General features: G+C 32.6%; 1 protein-coding gene across 1 annotated transcript; it reads left to right on the top strand.

The window, feature by feature from the left end:
• Positions 1–1,387: 1,387 nt before the first annotated feature.
• LOC145329110 (uncharacterized) lies at positions 1,388–16,696 on the top strand. The gene is made up of 12 exons (XM_080173151.1): positions 1,388–1,414; positions 3,956–4,022; positions 7,430–7,514; positions 10,978–11,118; positions 11,868–12,037; positions 12,562–12,737; positions 13,369–13,486; positions 14,040–14,095; positions 14,910–14,991; positions 15,294–15,509; positions 15,611–15,732; positions 16,077–16,696. Exons 2-12 carry the CDS (start codon positions 4,002–4,004, stop codon positions 16,159–16,161), a joined length of 1,272 nt encoding a protein of 423 aa, XP_080029277.1. The 5' UTR covers positions 1,388–1,414; positions 3,956–4,001; the 3' UTR covers positions 16,162–16,696.
• The last annotated feature ends 1,329 nt before the right edge of the window (positions 16,697–18,025 follow it).

Here is an 18,025-nt window from a genome sequence, read left to right as displayed (position 1 = left end):
TCTGTTTGTCTGTCTGTTTGTCTGTCTTTCTGTTTGTCTGTCTGTTTGTCTGTCTGTTTGTCTGTCTGTTTGTCTGTCTGTTTGTCTGTCTGTTTGTCTGTCTGTTTGTCTGTCTGTTTGTCTGTCTGTTTGTCTGTCTGTTTGTCTGTCTGTTTGTCTGTCTGTTTGTCTGTCTGTTTGTCTGTCTGTTTGTCTGTCTGTTTGTCTGTCTGTTTGTCTGTCTGTTTGTCTGTCTGTTTGTCTGTCTGTTTGTCTGTCTGTTTGTCTGTCTGTTTGTCTGTCTGTTTGTCTGTCTGTTTGTCTGTCTGTTTGTCTGTCTGTTTGTCTGTCTGTTTGTCTGTCTGTTTGTCTGTCTGTTTGTCTGTCTGTTTGTCTGTCTGTTTGTCTGTCTGTTTGTCTGTCTGTTTGTCTGTCTGTTTGTCTGTGTGTCTGTCTGTTTGTCTGTCTGTTTGTCTGTCTGTTTGTCTGTCTGTTTGTTTGTCTGTTTGTAGCAAAGGATCTCGCTAACCGCTGAACCGATCGGGTTCTCCTAAACAGGGTAGATTCTCATAGGTCCCGGGAAGGTTTATAGCTATTTTCTTGGGGGGTGGGACACCCCCAACCTCCCCCCAAAAATGAAAAATACCCCCCCAAAAAAAAAAAAAAATTTTAATTTTTTAACTTAAATTAAAAATGATGGGGATTCCCCCCTCCTCAAGTGCCCCTAGAGGCCTCTAGGGGCGTAGCCACTAGTATTATATAAAGTTACTAGCGGCTTCGCCCCTAGCCTCTAGGGGCTTTACCCCAAGAGGTGATAAAAAAAATTATTGCGAAAATCGTAAAGGACCATGGAAATCTCCTTAAAAAAAAAAAAAAAAAAAATGGGGGGGTGATTTTTTGGTTTTTGGGGGGGTTGGGGGTGTCCCACCCCCCGAGAAAATAGCTTAAAACCACCACAGGACCAATAGGTAGATACCCTGAAGAGTAGAATCCGATCGGTTCAGTGGTTACCGAGATCTTAAGGGACAGACAGACAGACGGACAGACGGTCAGACAGACAGACGGACAGACAGACATCGTTCTACTTTGTATTATAGATATATAAAGTTATTAAACATTTCTTTTAAGACTTAATATCGAATTTGGTAGGAAATCAGATGTTGGACGTTAATGACAATGTCTAAGAAGTTTGCAAGTTTCTGTTTAAAATAATAAATAGTTGTATTGCTGTAACACCAAGGACGTTTGGGCAATTTTTTGCAAATAACTCTGTGGATGGCTTCAGATACAGATAGATAGATACCAAGAAACCCAAATGGGTAGATAGATAGATAGCCCAGGAGATAGATTGATAGATGAAGATGGACGGTGTAAGTCTATAAATAGTGGTGTTGACCAGTAGTTATGAGTTAGTGGAGTTTGGGCAGTGCAGAAGGCAGGACACATATACATCATCTTATATTATTACAATTTAATAAAAAAAATATTATTAAGAAAATAATCTTAATACAAATTACTTCATTTTAGAGTCAAATATAATATCAAAACCTTTTAATTAGTTGCCCTTTTGGCATTTAACCTCAAATTATATTTAAAACTTTAGACGATTTTTACAAAAATGGAAAACATTAAAAGGCTTAGTGATGAATTTACGATAAAATTATATTAGTGATTAAATTTGGCCATCGAACACCAGAAAATGAACTCTAATATTCATTGTTCATTTTTAAGCTATAGTTAATGGAAATAAAAGTAAATGAGCTAAAAAAGGGAGGGCGGTTTTATTGGGCTTTAGTTACTTTAGTTGGTTCAAACACTTTGATTACTTATATTATTTGATTTGATTGGTTGGTGCAATCAACTAACAATTTAAATCTTAATTTGTTATCATTAACTACTAAATTAATTCATCGTTAATCCCATTAGAGCACCGGTATCGTTTTATAGCCAAATTTCCTAGGATATCAAAAAGAAAATTTTAAAGATTAAAAATAGTTTTGTTAGACCCAAGGAGACGAACGCCTAGTCTAATGTTTTATATTTTAATATTTGGGAAAATTATCTGTAATTTTATGCTATACATGATTGTTCAGTATGACTGAGCACCGGGTCTAATCCACCGGATATTAATCGATTTCGAAGCAGTACTAGAAATCATAAAAAATACTTCATAGACTAATACGATGTTGGTATTCTAGCTAGTTTAAGTCTCTAGGTTAAGAATTGGTATTTTCTCCAAATATTATATACCAAATTCTGTATTATGTTGCTTAAATATTTAGAAGAAAAAAAAATATGGGTTACACTGAAATTTATTGTAATTAATCTCCTTTTTTTACTTTTACAACCTTCCTCTGATTCTATCTAGCTTCCGTTACTCATTTTTAAAAAGCGAAGCTTTTCTGTTATTAGAATCGGTACGCCCGTCCGTTACAGTTAGCTTTTTTCGTTAATTTAAACAGGTTAAAATTGTCCTATCGATTCCAATTTTTTCATGATGATACCTTTAACAGTTAGGTAACACTTAGAAAGCGCAGCAACTCTATAATCGTTACCAAAAGGTTTGTACGTCCATTATTTTTTACTTTTTTGACAACAAATGTTTGTATGTTAAAATTATCCTAATCATCTAAATTCTGGTATACTGCTTCCTATTTCAACAAGGTATAGTGGTTTAAGCGAAGCATCTCTATAATCAAGTCCTAAAAACGTCAGTATGTCCTTATACAGTAACATGTATTTATTCAGTTTTGCAACAAATATACTTATAATTTTGTATATACATGTGCATTAATATTCAGTTTATTCAGTTCTGAAGTATTAATGTTCGTTTGTCTTACCGTTTCAGAGCTTCGCTTTTATGGATGTTGTCATCCTTGTTCTATTGCACAGTTGAGTAACTTTACTCTGGTTTTTTATGGTTAGCTGAAGAGATGCTTTTTATTGTATTTTAAATGATAGAAGGAACCTGGTATATTGTTTTTTTTTTATAAAGTTTATCAAACAACAAGGATGACAACATCCATAAAAGCGAAGCTATGAAACAGTAACGGTAAGACAAACGGACATTAACACTTGTATAGTGTCTGAAATGAATATAAAATTATAAGAGTCGAAGCAAAAGTAAATTTGTTGAAAATTGCTTAATACAGGATAATGTTTATGGACATACATACATTTTTAGGACTTTATTATAGAGTTGCTTCGCTTATAATATTGTTCTTTGTTGTCCCAGGAATCAATATACCAAAAATCAGATCTCACGTATAATTTGATCACATTAAAATTTGTTGTTAAAAAAGTAGAAAAATCAACATGTTTAAAATGGACGTACGGACATTCTGGTAATGATTATAGAATTGCTACGCTTTTAAATCGTACCCAAATACTACAGGAATCATCATGCAAAGTTTGAGATTAACGAATAAAAGCTATCTATCTCGGACGAACGGACGGACGGACAGACCCTAATTATAGAAAAGCTTCGCTTTTAAAAATAGGCAGATATACGGACAAAGTAAGTTATGTAATAGTTGATCACTTGATAGGAAAGTGTTATTGAACGGTTAAAATAAGAGGGGAATTATGTATCGAATCATCATGCAAAATTTAAAATAAATTAGACAATTCTAACATGCCTAAATTAACGAAAAGAGCTATCCGTCAAGGACGAACGTATGCACGGACCAACCCTAATTTTAGAAAATCTTCGCTTATAAAAAAAAGTAAACAATTTGTATTTCAAAGTTTTTCGTGATTACTACTTTAACATAAAAAATTGGGCTGTAAGAGGAAAAAAAGGGGAGAAAGGATAGATAGATAAATAGAACGATATAAAAGATAGAAATATATATATGACACTCTACAAGTGATGATGATCATATTAAAGTATGATATTAGATCTACACTTTTGTGAGTGTTGTCATCCTTATTTATCTAAAAAAAATATAGATGATGTATAGTTAAAATTTGTTAGGAAAAAATCTGTAGGCCTTCTCGTCAATTAAAATAATACATCAAACATGCAGTGGAATTATAAACAGGTTAGTTATCAAAAATAAATGTGTAAGTATAGGTGTATAACCCAGACAACTACCTGGTTCCAGTTGTGGGTACCTTTTTTTGTCTGCTTGCAAATTGCTTTCTGCTCTTTTGTAGAGACTTGGCTGTGTTAATATTTTGGACGATATTGGATGATATTCAAAGACCCAATTGAAGGTTTTCACAGGGTCCCCAACCAATGGACATACAGCTATTTAACCCTTCCCCCCTTTATTTTTCTGATTACTTTAATGTCTTAGATCTTTGAATTTCCAAATGCATAGTTTGTTGCTAAAATGCACAAATCACGTCAAAAGACATTAAGTACTTCGATGGTTTCACTTTACACTAGGGCTCGTCAGCCGCCTGTAGCCTCAAGTGAATCAACCTTTTGCAATTAAAACCAGCTAGATTTCATACCCTGACCAAAATATGGCAATCCTAGGTTTAAAAAAAGCCAAAGCATACAAACTAGTTTAAATTTGAGGCTAAACAAAGGGTCAACCATTACCATGCACAGATAGGACTTCTAAGACAAAGGTCGTGCAATCAAAGAGTTGGTTGTCTGATGGGTGTTACCTAATCTAATACCCCGGTTGTTTGGACAAAATCCTGGGTTGTTGGACCTAGCGTTTGAGTGTCATGGACAGCTTCCCCGCCCGTATGAGGTTATTGATGAGTAAGGGTCAAATCATGTAAAAGTTAAGGTTTCCTTCAGATCTATGTAATTGTACAGCTAAGAATAAACTTATTCCTAGCCTAGGAAATTTCGTAACATTTTACTTAAGTTTAACTCTCAAAAAGTTAAAAGCTTAAAAAATACGAATTTTCCATTGCTTTTTGACCAAAGTTTTTTTAACCTCCATTATACTGATTTTTATTTTCCTGATATGTAAAGCTTTAGTATTTATATTTCTTAACATTTAGAAAAACTTTCCAACGTTTTTCTTTGTAAACAATGTCATCCTTGTTTCTACATGCCTATATTTAAATTAGTTTAAATATGTTTTTGTTCAAATTTTAAATGTGTTACACATTGTAAGTAAGGCCATATTTGTACATAATTTTGAAAGTACCTAGATAATTTTAGACACTTATGTTCTACATATTTAGATTTAAGAGTTTAGGTAATGTTAAATTCATTGCAACATAAATGCCTTTAAAATAGCACACATGCAAGATAAAAAGCAAACTGAAAAAAAAAAATTGTAACAAACAATTTGAGATTAGATAGAAGCAGTTGGTTCAGCTACCCTTTAAAGCAAGTTGCAGTTTGCCGTTGTTGACCAACAGCTGGCATTTTATATTTTTCATACTTTTTTACCTATGGCTTTTTGCTTAACTTAAGCCGATGTAATTTTTTTTTAAACTTTTTTTACAGTTCAACTTTCAATCTTCATAAAATAACACATTGTGCATAAATTTAACACTTTAATGCAATATAAAGTTTTTCATTCAAATTAAGTTTTAATAATTCAATTGTGTGTCGATATTCATATTTTGATTAAGATTGAAAATAATGAAAGTCGTCTTGTTAAGTTCTATTTCTAATTCTTTATTAAAAAAAATTGTATATAGGTCATAATACATAATTTAAAAACAATTAGAAAGTAATTTATCTAAATTTTCTGCAACATTCAATTTAGAAGTTTTTTTTCTCTAATTAGGGCAAATCAAGCCTCTAAAGTAAATTTGAGAAAAAATTACCTTTAATTATCTATTGCCCTATAACAAATTCTATAAATTCCTTGTTTTTCAAGTTTTTAAATATATTGCTGCGCTACTTATGGAAATAATATTCCTTGTTACAACATGATTTTTTTTATTAAATTGATAAAATGGGCTGGGTCTTTGATGAGGACAATTTTAATAGACAATAAATTATGGATTGGCAGATATAAATTTAGATTAGGAAAATTGGGTTAGGTTGCCCAAAAATGCTATTCAATGACAGATTTTTCTCAGGACAATTCAAGGGACACTTTGAAACCTTGACTTTAGCAATAAATCTAAATATGTATACTAAAGTGTCTGTTTGTCTGTTTTTACCGCAGAATGGAAGGTACCACCACCAACCCAGAAGAATTAAAATTTTTGAAATTTTTTCTTTATAAAACATTTTTTCTCCCTACCTTTAAGTCCCCCCAAAGGCCTTTAGTAAAAACAATAATGTATATTTTGTGTTCAGTAAGTTTTATTTTGTTTGGAGTAAGAGTCCAACACTTACCCTCTCTCCCCCCCCCCCCCTATTCTCATCCAAATAAATTTTTAATTTTCAATACAGCTGCTTTAGGAAAATAAGAATTCATACTGAATCTTTAAAGTCATCTTCAGATCTTCACCCCCCCCCCCCCCACCCCCTTTAAGACCTATATTTTATTATATCTATCTATGTCATTCTAGTTTCCTCCTCCTAATTTCCCAAATTTTTCTGTATGCAATGATGCAATAACATTGCATAAAATCTACTTGCAAATTTACCTATCTATCTATCTTATAGGTGTTCATGTGAGTGTGCTAAAATATTAAAACAGCAACTTTAAAAAAGATTGCTACTTAGATGTTTTTCAAAAGTATGATGAAACAAGTATATCCGGAAGGGACAGTTATATTAAACGTAAAACACTTATTATTACCTCTAATACTTAACAGTTACCAAAAGCATAATTTTACCTAAAGTTATTTGGTAGAGATTAATTTCTTGTTTATTGTCCGATTTTAATATCTTTCAACACTTTTCTAAAAAAGGGCTAACTTTGCTTTTTGAAACTTAAGATGTAAAAATACCTTGCTATTTTATCTTTGCTCAGGCAAAAAAAACTGTGCAGAAATGAATAAACTTCGTTAATAATATTGCATAAAATTAAAATCCGCAAAAAGTTTTTTAAAAACGCGGGACAACCCACCCTTGCAAAATTTTGCACTGTTCAAATAGCGTGCTTTTAAATTATACTTCTTTCAATTAGAATTATTGCATAAAAATTGTATTTTGATTAAAACTTCCAGCCACGACATAAATTAGATTTGTATTTTTAAAGATGAAATTAAAAACATTTAGTCTTTCGAGCCCCTATCATAATAAAGTGACCCATGAACTATTACCAAAATTATATATAATCTAAAACTTTAGTTAGTGAAAATAGTAATTACTTTTAAAAAAAGTATTTTTTTGCTCTTTCTATTTGCTGTACCACATTTCATGTGATCTAATAAAGAGATACCCGCAGCTGGCTAAAACAACAATGACACCATACAACTCTTTACTCCACCCCTTCCCCTCCGACTGGATGAAAAAAGTAACCAATAAGAGGTCCATATTAGCGAACAAAATTGGGGACAATCTTCTATGTCAATATATTTAAATCAATTTTTTTTGTATTACTTTTTATCTAATTTTCCATTTATTTAGGTATTGGCTGTGCTGTTAGCAGTTTCAGCAACCAACGCTGGAAGGCTGAGCTCAGCGAATTTCCTTGAAGACCAACTTTTTCAGGAAAATGTGTTTTTCATTGTTTAAAATGACAAAGACCAAATTGTGTCAAAAATGATCCATGTGACGTCATAAAAATGAGGGATGATCCATCTCTTTTTTAGGGGTTTTCTTTCCCACTTCTCCTATCATCTCCCTCATTTTTATGACGTTACATGGATCAACTTTGACACAATTTAGTCATTGTCTTTAAAATTAAAATATTAATAAAATCAAACAAGCAGAATGTTAAAAATGTAGATATATTTTATATAAAAAGGAAATATTGTCTAAGAAAAGGCATTGGGCATTTCTTAAAGTTACTAAAATTTGTCCTGCACTTTAAAGCTCAGCTAACTGAGGATTTTCACGGGTCAGGCAATATTTTACAGGGAAGGTTATAATAAAGATAAGTCCATTGGAAAATTAAAAAAAATAATGTAATAAAAAAGTAGCAAAAAATATGACGTCATACGATAAAATTACCAATACGAGGCCAGTATAAATTTTACCATTGGTCAATTACATTGTATACTGGCCTCTCATTGGTCAACTTTATTGTATGACGTCATTTTTTTTGTGCCACTCCAATATTAGCTTACCTATCACATTACCAAGCACCTTGGGGCTTTGTAAATTAAGAGAGCTGCTAATAGTCTAAAACATCCCAGGACATTTGTGAAGCTTTTCTAAAATGAATCGGATCAGTAGTTATTGAAGTATAAGCCACATACATAAAATCCTTATAAAAGGATATCTTACTTGGTTATGGAGGGAGGGAGGGGACATTGGGCTGTTCATGACACAAAACTCCAAAGTTTTATAATAAAGTTTCCTTATCCATCAGCTTAACTTTGGGGACTTATTTAAATTTTGTTTGGTTGGTTTATTAAGTTGAGTGATTAAACGTTTCAACCACTAATTGTAAACTTTAGAAGGGGTAATTTTCTATAGCATCATTAATGATGTACATCAGTTTATCGGTCACTGACTTATTCCTGTAGATACCTGCTTGTTAAACAAGGGTTTGGTATCCCACAATAAGAGGTTATCAACAAACAGATAAAACAGCATTCAAAGAATTCAGATTTGACATCTTTTCAAAGGTTCTGTTGATCATTCAGAGAGAGTTCATATAATAGATATATTATTACTTGCAGATTTTCATCTTCTCTTACAATACACTAAGCCTTGTAGCGACTAAAATAACGATCCCCCTTTTTACTTCCTCTACCCCATCCTCTTTCCTCCTACTGGATTAAATAAATGACCAATAAACGAGGTCCATGTTAGCAAAATGAATTGACGTAAATTGTTCCCCTGTATTAATATCCACGTATATTCTACATCCATTGTTCATATCTAAATGATGACTATCCCTAATTATTTTGCAAAGGGGCTTGCACTTAAAATGGTGATATATACTTAGAAAAACAGTTTTAATGTTTAAAGAATCAGCCAATTTAGGGGTTTTCTTTTCCACTTCTTCTCTCATCTCCCTCATTTTTATGACGTCACATGTCTGATTTTTAAGACACTTTATCCCCCCTACCAATAAATAAACAGTGTTTAAAAGTTAGGGGTTTGTAAGATATTTGCTGATTTTTAGAAGATTATAAGACAGTGCAGTGGCCGATAAATTGAAATACATACCAGATGATGATACACAAAATTACCCCTTCTGTAGATTGTAGTGGTTGAAACGTTTGGATACTTAACTCAATAAAATAAACTTTCAGAATTTTTAAAAAGTCCCTAAAGTTGTTAACCTTCGAAGAAGAAAACGTTATTATAAAACATTGGGGACTAGTGTAATAAACAGCACATTGCCCCCCCCCCCCTCTATCCCTGGGTAGACATTCAAAAACATATTTTATGACTATTTATGATTTGGGTTGGTCTATGCATTTTAAGTACACAAAACTGTACATTTAGATTGAAATGTTCTATCTGTAGCAATCAAGCTCTAAAGTCATATACTCTGTTAGTATATAAAAATACATTAATCAGATATCAACTGAAAACTTTTGTACATTGTTATTAGAGTACTTAAACAGCCATAAAATACTGAATAATTTGAAAATTTCCTTTTACAAACATGAACAAACTTAGTGCAAAAAGTGTCCAATTTAATAACAGTTTTTTGCTTAAAATTATTTAATGATAATTATGACCACTCCTATGAAAAGCTCATGTTTTAACAAACAAAATTAACTCTTTTGTTATATAAACCAGGAAAGGAGGGGTCATTGTAAGCTGTTTATTACACTAGTCCCAAAAGTTTTAGAATTAAGTTTTTCTTATTCGTTGGCTTAACAACTTTGGAGACTTTAATGAATTTTGATTAATTAGTTCATTAAGTTAAGCGTCAAAATGTGTCAAACAATAATTGTAATCCATAGTAGGGATAAGTTGGAGTATAATCATTGGGGATTTACATCGATTTATCGGCCATTGTCTAATCCCTTTAGATCTCTAAATATAAACCCGGCCTTTAAAACAGCAGAGCATGCTAAAATTTAATTAATACTTAATATATAATTTCTGAAGTAAGTTAGCAAGCTTTTTTATTTTTGTCCATTCCAAAACATTTGCTTTTCAGAGTGAGCATAATCTAAAGGGTTATTTGCTCATAAAGATAATTGTTGTAACTTTTTATTACTTTGTTGTTGCAATTCATATAACCAACAATAACAAGTATGCACAACAGCGTGGTAATTTTATGAAAAACATTATAAGCAAAAAATTAAAGAGTATTTTATATATTTTGGTAAAATGTCACTGAGGTTTATAATATTTTATTTAACAGTTTTAGAAAGGAAGAATAAATTTTACAATCCTTATATAAAAGTAATATGATCTATTTCTGTCTGATCTATTTGCTGAAGCTGAACCAATATGGTTCTCCATTTCATTATAGCTTCGCAAAGGATCTTGGAAGGTTTAATACTTTTAACTTGTGATTATAGTAGCAGTAAAAATAAGAAGATTTAAAACATTTCAGAATAACCATTAAGTTATTAAACAAATTTATATTCATCTTTTATTAGAACTATTTCACTTTAATTAAATGATTAAAACTTTTTTTATATATGGTATTCTAGGATCCATTTTTAGAAACTTTTAGGAATAAGGTATATTAAACAAGCAAAATAAATCTAAAATAATATTTGGGGGGCAGATAAAAAGGTCGTCAATTCTACTTTATGTTGCCCCCAACCAACAGCTGTTGTGATTTATTTTTTTCGAGTTAATTTCGTGGTTGGTATAAGCTGAAATATTTTAAGCTGAGCTGGTTCTTTAAATCATTTAGTGGAGCGCTGAATCGGGGCGATCCAGTTCGGCACACCTAGATATTATTAGATTTCAATCTTTAAATCAAAATGGAATGGGCGAATCAGCGCGCCCAGTAGCGAGTGACATTGCCGCACCAAACCGATTTAAAGTTCCAGCTCCGGAGAATACATTGAAACACATTTTTGTAAAGGCCCTTACATTGAACAACCGTGCCATAGAGACAGCACCCAGAGGTGAACGTTCTCTCCTCAACACCTTCCCTTTCAATGAAGCTCCGCATGAACACCACAACCATGAAGCTGAACACCATGAGGCACATGCGGAACATCAAGGTATTCACTGTTTATTGAGACACAGTTTTAATAATACTAAAGTCAATATCTACTGAACTAGGATGGGTTAAATGCAATGTTGCGGAGCCGGGAGCCGCCATATTTTGCTGGAGCCGGAGCTGGAGCCGTAATTTTCATCCAAAAACGGCTCCGGCTCATGACTAGATAAATAAAGAGATTTTTTATAAATTATAATTTGATAACTCTGTTTTGTCATGTGCAAATGCACCTTATCAGTTTTTCAAGTCCATTTTTATCAAAAATTGAACTTTTAAAACCTTCAAATGTCAAAAATAGACGTGGGAAAAAATATGTCGAGTTTTTCTTGATTTTAGGTCGGAGCCGGAACCGGAGCCGCACCAAAATCAAATGGCTCCGCAACGCTGGTTAAATTTGATAAAAATAGATCTCTTCGCCTTATATTTTTGGAGATTGAATCAACAACACACTAAATACAATATCTAAAGAATTAGGGTGGGTTAAGTGCGTTAATGATAGATTCCTTTCCTATATATATTTTTGAGGGAAGGAATCAAGAACACAATAGATTAAATTAAAATCATTATTTACCTAAAATATATATATTTACAAGTACATTATTATTAGAGGAAACGCAGCCAGTTTGTTTACTATAGTATGTTAGAATAGGTTCCACTGTAATACCACTCAAACATGAATGCACTTTCAACTGTGACTAATCCTCTTGCTGTTGAGCCAAAAATAATTTTACACTAATGCTAATTAACTAGGAGCTGAAGCTGAACACGCCCACCATGAGCATCATGAGGAGACTCACGGAGCCGAGGGACATGAGCATCACGAGGCACACACTGTTGAAGAGGAGGATAGAAGCAGTGGAGCTGCAAGAAGTGTTGGCTATGGGATTGAGACTAATTCCGTTGCCCGTGTTCCTCTACAGGTAAAATTGATACAGTCTTCTTGTGGGTAGGAAAGTGATATGGCTTAGAAAAGAATCAGTATTCGCTCGATTATAATCGGTTCTAAGCCATACTAAAAAATCATGTATCGTAACATATTACAGTCAGTTTTCTACAAAAGTTAAAATAAAAATCATAATATTAATACCAATTTTGTTAGCCCAGGATTCAGCCCTTTGAAGCTAACAAAACTGGTTTTAATTCTAATTTTTTTTTATTTTAATATCCATAGAAAGCTGTCTATAATACGATGCAATAAATGATTATTATTTCAATTGTATTGTATAGATCAAAATATTCTATTCACAAACAAATCAAACTAGGCTCCAATAAGAATGTTTAGTTAGTAAAAAATGAAAAGGTGCTAACACTGAATTGATATTATCAACCATTATCAAAATTTACATCTAATAAATAAATTTGCCTTTTAAAAACAATATTAATGTGATCATGGCCATGTTTTAACACAAGCTCTGACCTTTAAAAATCTCAAAAATATATTCAGGATCTTGACACTCCCCGAGGCCAACGTCAGGGTGATTCTGATGTTGATGTGAGTTTCCCAGCTGTAGCTGCTGCTACTGCCGGTGCTGATGGCAAGAGATGTATAGACAAGGTAGAGATGGTTGAGGAGACGGAATATGATGAGGTTGTACAATGTGATCATAGCTATGACCGTAGGTATGTGTTTTTTTTAAAAGCTTTCTTTCTTAAATTGCAATCCTATAATATACAGTATTAAGGTTTTTTGTCTGTAGCTTAAGGAAGCTTCAAATAGGTCCTGGGATGGTTTTAGGCTATTTTAATTTCAGATTCAAGTCCTTGGATAATATTAGGATATTTTTATGCTCTTCCTCGAAGTTCAAATACTAGGCCACTAGATGCAGCAACTAGTCCTATTATATGAATTGACTGCAGCTTAAGATTTCGATAACTGCTGAAGATTATTACAGGTGCCTTGATGGTTTTAGGCTATTTAATCCTTATATTTAAGATTGGATTTTGGCTAATTTCCTACTTTGCTTACTCCTTCGAATACTAGATACTAGGACCGAAACCGCCAGATAACGTATGAACCGATTGGGTTTTCCATTTTAGGGAAGCTTCAGATAGGTCCTGGGATGGTTTTAAGCTAATTTGTATTTCAGATTCAAGTCTTGAACTGGTTTTAGGATATTTTTCTACCCTTCCATTCTAGACGCTAGAGGCGAAACAGCTAGTTGTAAAACAAATTAATAGAAATATAATTTTGAATTACAAATAAATTGGGAATAGTAAAAAAGACCAAAGAAAGCAATAATTTTTTTTTCAGGTGTCACACAACCTATGTGACAAATTACGAGTCCCAGCAAGAGGAGGAGTGTGAAGAGAACTTCAGAAAGAATTGTTTCATTAATTATGAAAAGATTGCCTTCAATGAGACTGTTCAGGTAACAAACAGGAGACAGCGAAAATGGCACCCAAAAAAATGACGTCATACAAAGATAATTAAAGTCCCTCCAGCATTATGAGAGGCCAGCATTTTGCTATTTGTCAATTACAGTGTATACTGGCCTCTCATTGGCTATTCTATCGTATAACGTCATAATCTGTGGAGGGTCTTTAATCATCTTCCGTCATACAATAAAGTTGTCCAATGAGAGGCCAGTATACACTGTAATTGACCAATAGGAATAGTTGAATTCAGATTTGTAAAACAACCAGCTCTAATTTTATCACATTAGTTATGACAAAGACCAAATTGTGTCAAAAATTATCCTTGTGACGTCATAAAAATGAGGGAGATGAGAGGAGAAGTGGGAAAGAAAACCACTAAAAAGGGGTGGATAATCCCTCATTTTTATGACGTCACATGGATCATTTCTGACATAATTTAGACTTTGTAACTAGCTATTACTTTGAACATTATCCTTTTTGCCCTGAAATTTTAAATTGAATAGTTTTTTTTTAAAATGATTTTAAGATCAATTGATTTGTTTACAGGTTTGCAGAACTCCCCTGGTTAAGGATTGTGACATTCAGGGTCCTGAAGTTTGCAGGTTTATTTTTCAATACTACATATGTTAATGGCAAAGTCCTTGAGAATTTTAAAATCAATACAAATACTTTGATACTATGCATAGGAGTTAAATAAGTTTCATTCTTTCCATTAACATTTTTCTAAAACAATAACGACAAAAAGTTCCCTAAAAAGTGAAATAGAATACATATAGATATATTGATAGGGGAAATTTTGTGGTCAATTTATGTTGCTAATATGTCCCTAAATATTGATCAGAGGTGATTTTTAAAAAAAATTACCTCACTTAAATCAGTGAGGCTCACTAAAAAATCTAGGGGAGGAAATTTTGCCTTACTAAAATGTCCTCCCCTATTCAAATCTGGTACAACATCCAAGTAATTATATAATATGGATTCCTAGAAAGTTATTCAATATTAACAGACTGATAGGGATCCTCGTCAGGGAGGTGATAAGTTCGAATCTCGGCTTAACACCGCGTCATAACTGAATACGTTAATAATGGTTCCTACTGCTACTATGTCAGGTGTTCGACATTAATAGTTAAAGTAAGGGGGAATGCCTTGGCCCAAACCGGCGCAACTCATTTCCATGCACAGTACGGACTTCTCATACAAAGGTCGTGCAATCAAAGGGTTGGTTGTCTGATGGGTGTTACTTTACCTAGTACCCCGGGTGTATGGACAGAAAAGGGGACATTTGGCTCCCCTTGGTTATCCTGGGTTGTTGGACCATGGCGTTGCATGTCATGGACAGCATCTCCGCCCGTATGAGGTAATTGACAAGGTAAGGTAGATATCAAATTGAATCAAATGTGTGTTACATTATTGTAGAACTGAATATGAGTCTGAGTGTTGGACCAAGCAGGAGGAACATGATGTTGAAGATGATGTTGTCACTTGTAAAACTGTTCAGGTACAGACAGACAAAAATCAGGATACTCTATAGGACACCGCCATTTTTACAACCGCCAGAAATACGTCTAGGTGTTTTTTTGGCAAAATATTGCAATTAACTGTCAAATATGCAAATAAATAACAATTTTAACAAAAAATCCTGTCAAAATAACATGTATAGTACATCAAAATGAATGAAAAGTTTTTTATGTATAATAAGACCAGATATAACAAATCTTTAGGCGTAAATTAACAATCATTAAATTATGACACTAAAACAAAATAGGAAAATTTACGCATTTCAAGTAAATCCACTTACAGGATGAGAAATGTGAGGATCAATCTGAGGGCTACACCTCCTTCACCAAGTGCTCCAAGTGGCCCAGAGAGGTGTGTGAGGTCACCAAGAAGTCAGTGAAGAAGTACACCCCAGTCACTGGGTGCACCAAGGAGCCCAGAGAGATCTGTGCCCCTGCTGGCTGTGGTTTCAAGGAGGGAGATGAGGTTTGTCAGGATAAGACTCAGACCATTGTTCAGGTATCTTACACATTTAGAACTTCAGAAATATTCAATTTTAATCAATTTCAATGTCTACTAATCCTAAATTCCAAACTGAATTAACCTAAATTGTTACTTAGGATGCCCCCAAAGAAGAGTGTTCCCTGGAGCCCCAGAGAACCTGTGCACATGTGACTAAACTGGTACCCAAACTGAACCCTACTGTTGAGTGTGTTGATGTGCCCAAGGAAATCTGTACTAGGTTAGTTGTCTATCTTGAATAAATTATGGTTGCATGCTCACTTATTAATAACCATTGATAAACACATGTTTATTTATGTCTTAAATCATAATGACTCATATATGACACTCCCGAATAATAGTCATAAACTATCCATGGACCCGTTTGAAGGTTCACTGTAAAGGGGAACCATGACTACAGACAAAGACACAGAGACAGACACACACACAGACAGGAATCATGTTACTTTATTATAAGGATTAAAAGAAAGTTTATGAAATTTACATTATTCAAAAAAGGAGCAATTTTGTTTTATTTTACTTTATTTTTTACTTCTCATCGTAACAAAGGTTTATCTTTATCAGGTCCAGAAACAACCCAAGAAAGGTGAAGAAGCCTGTTGTGAAGAAATGGTGCTATGTTCCAACTGAAGAATCTGGACTAGCCTAATTACTGAAACTCCATCTAGGGAGAGAAAAACATACTAAATTTTGTAAATATTATTTCTGGATTAATGATCATAGCCTAATAGACACAATGTTTGTTTTTTTAAATGTGCTTTCTATATCAAATACTTTTTAAAAAAGTTTTAGCAATCTCAAGCTAAAACACTGGGCTACAAGTACAAATCAAAAAAATTTTGGCTTTATAAACTCTTAAATTTTCTAAATTGTTTTACATTATCTTTGTAAATATATAGTAGATTAAAATTACCAAGTATGTCTAACCTAGTCAGAAAAAAATTCAGTTAACTTTTAGTTGTTTTCTAGTCATTGTTTCTTTGGTGATCTTTGTCATTGCTTTTAAAAATGTTTTTGTTTTGTTTATCAAATTCTGCAGAATTTATTTTACCCCCCCCCCCCTTCCACCTTATAAATATAGAAAAATTACATTTTAAAAAGCTTTGACTTTATATCACTTTAGTCAAATCAACTGCCTTTCATATACATACTGCTTCAATCTAAAAAAAAGAAAAATCTAGTCATGCAAAAAAGATATCTTTCTTTCAAAATATTTTTTTTAAAATAAAAAAAATACCTTTTTTATAATCCTCTGCATAAAAACAAAATGATAAAAATTCTGCTTATCTTGTTAATTCAGTAGTTTTATTATTTTAGATGTACAATTAATAAATCATTGTAATAAAAATTTGTGCGTTTTTAAACTATATGCTTCCGGCTCCTTAGAGCCACCAAAACATAAATCAATTTAATATTTTTTTATATTTTAAACTGCGGACAACTTACTGATGCTATCAATACAATACAAGTAAGACAATACATTATGCCCGGAATAATGCATCTTAAGATTTCGCTAACTACGGTACCAATTGGGCTCTGCTTTTCAGGAATCATAGCCATTGTTCAAAGGAAGGTTTTCCGAAAAAGTGTATTTTCAGTAGATTTTATTGGTCGGCAAAAGCTTTATATTGAAGAAAATTAACCGTCTACCTCATATATCAGCTGAGTAAATCACATTTCCTCCACTTGAGTTAGAAACGGACTGACAACATATAAAGTGAGTATTAGAGTAGCTTCGCTACTAAACAGATATTAAATTTACATGTTAATGTAATTTATCACATTTAATGTGAGAATGTTGCGATTATCATATTCAAAATAAATGCTGTAATAAGCTTTAAAATATTTAAACACTAGTCTCTCATTGGACACAAAATGACGTCCAATAAGAAAAAGGAATAAAAATATTGGAAAGAAAATTATTTTATTTCAAAATTAATTCTTGGCATTTTGGAATAAAAAATATAGGGGAAAGAAAATTATTTATTTCAAATTTATTTCTGGTCTTGAAATAATATTCATTATTTTATTTTAATTCGAGTGTCAACCAATAAGAAATAGGCATGCTGTTTTAAAAGTTTGGAATAAAAATTATTATTTTTTGTCAATTCCTTTTTTCAGAGTATAAAATGAGAATAAATTTTCCAACATCATTATTGATTTCTAATTTAACATTTCATACAGTGGGTATAATATTTATTTCAACATTTTTTGTCATTCAAAATCAAGTGTCACAAAAATAATAATATTTAACATAAAAAAGAAATTTTTAAAATAATTTTGTTTTCTTTATTTGTTGAAGATTTAAGCCCAAGCTTTTTCTGAGGGGGGAGACCCCCCTCAACCCCCCCTCTCCTGAGGGGGGAAACCCCCCTCGACCCCACCCCCTGACGCTCTCTTCTTTAAATCTTTCATTATTTCTGTAATTTAGTCTAACTATCTTATAAATTTCAAAACATGAGATAAAAAGGAAATAATTTGCTGTACATTATTAAAAGATTTAAAAGTTGTAA

The sequence above is a fragment of the Acartia tonsa genome, chromosome 9, assembly GCF_053477335.1.
Source record: "Acartia tonsa isolate MP-2025a chromosome 9, ASM5347733v1, whole genome shotgun sequence".
In the NCBI taxonomy this organism is placed as follows: domain Eukaryota; kingdom Metazoa; phylum Arthropoda; class Copepoda; order Calanoida; family Acartiidae; genus Acartia; species Acartia tonsa.
Note: the sequence above shows the minus strand (reverse complement) of the source record. Positions and strands in the feature narration are given on the sequence as shown.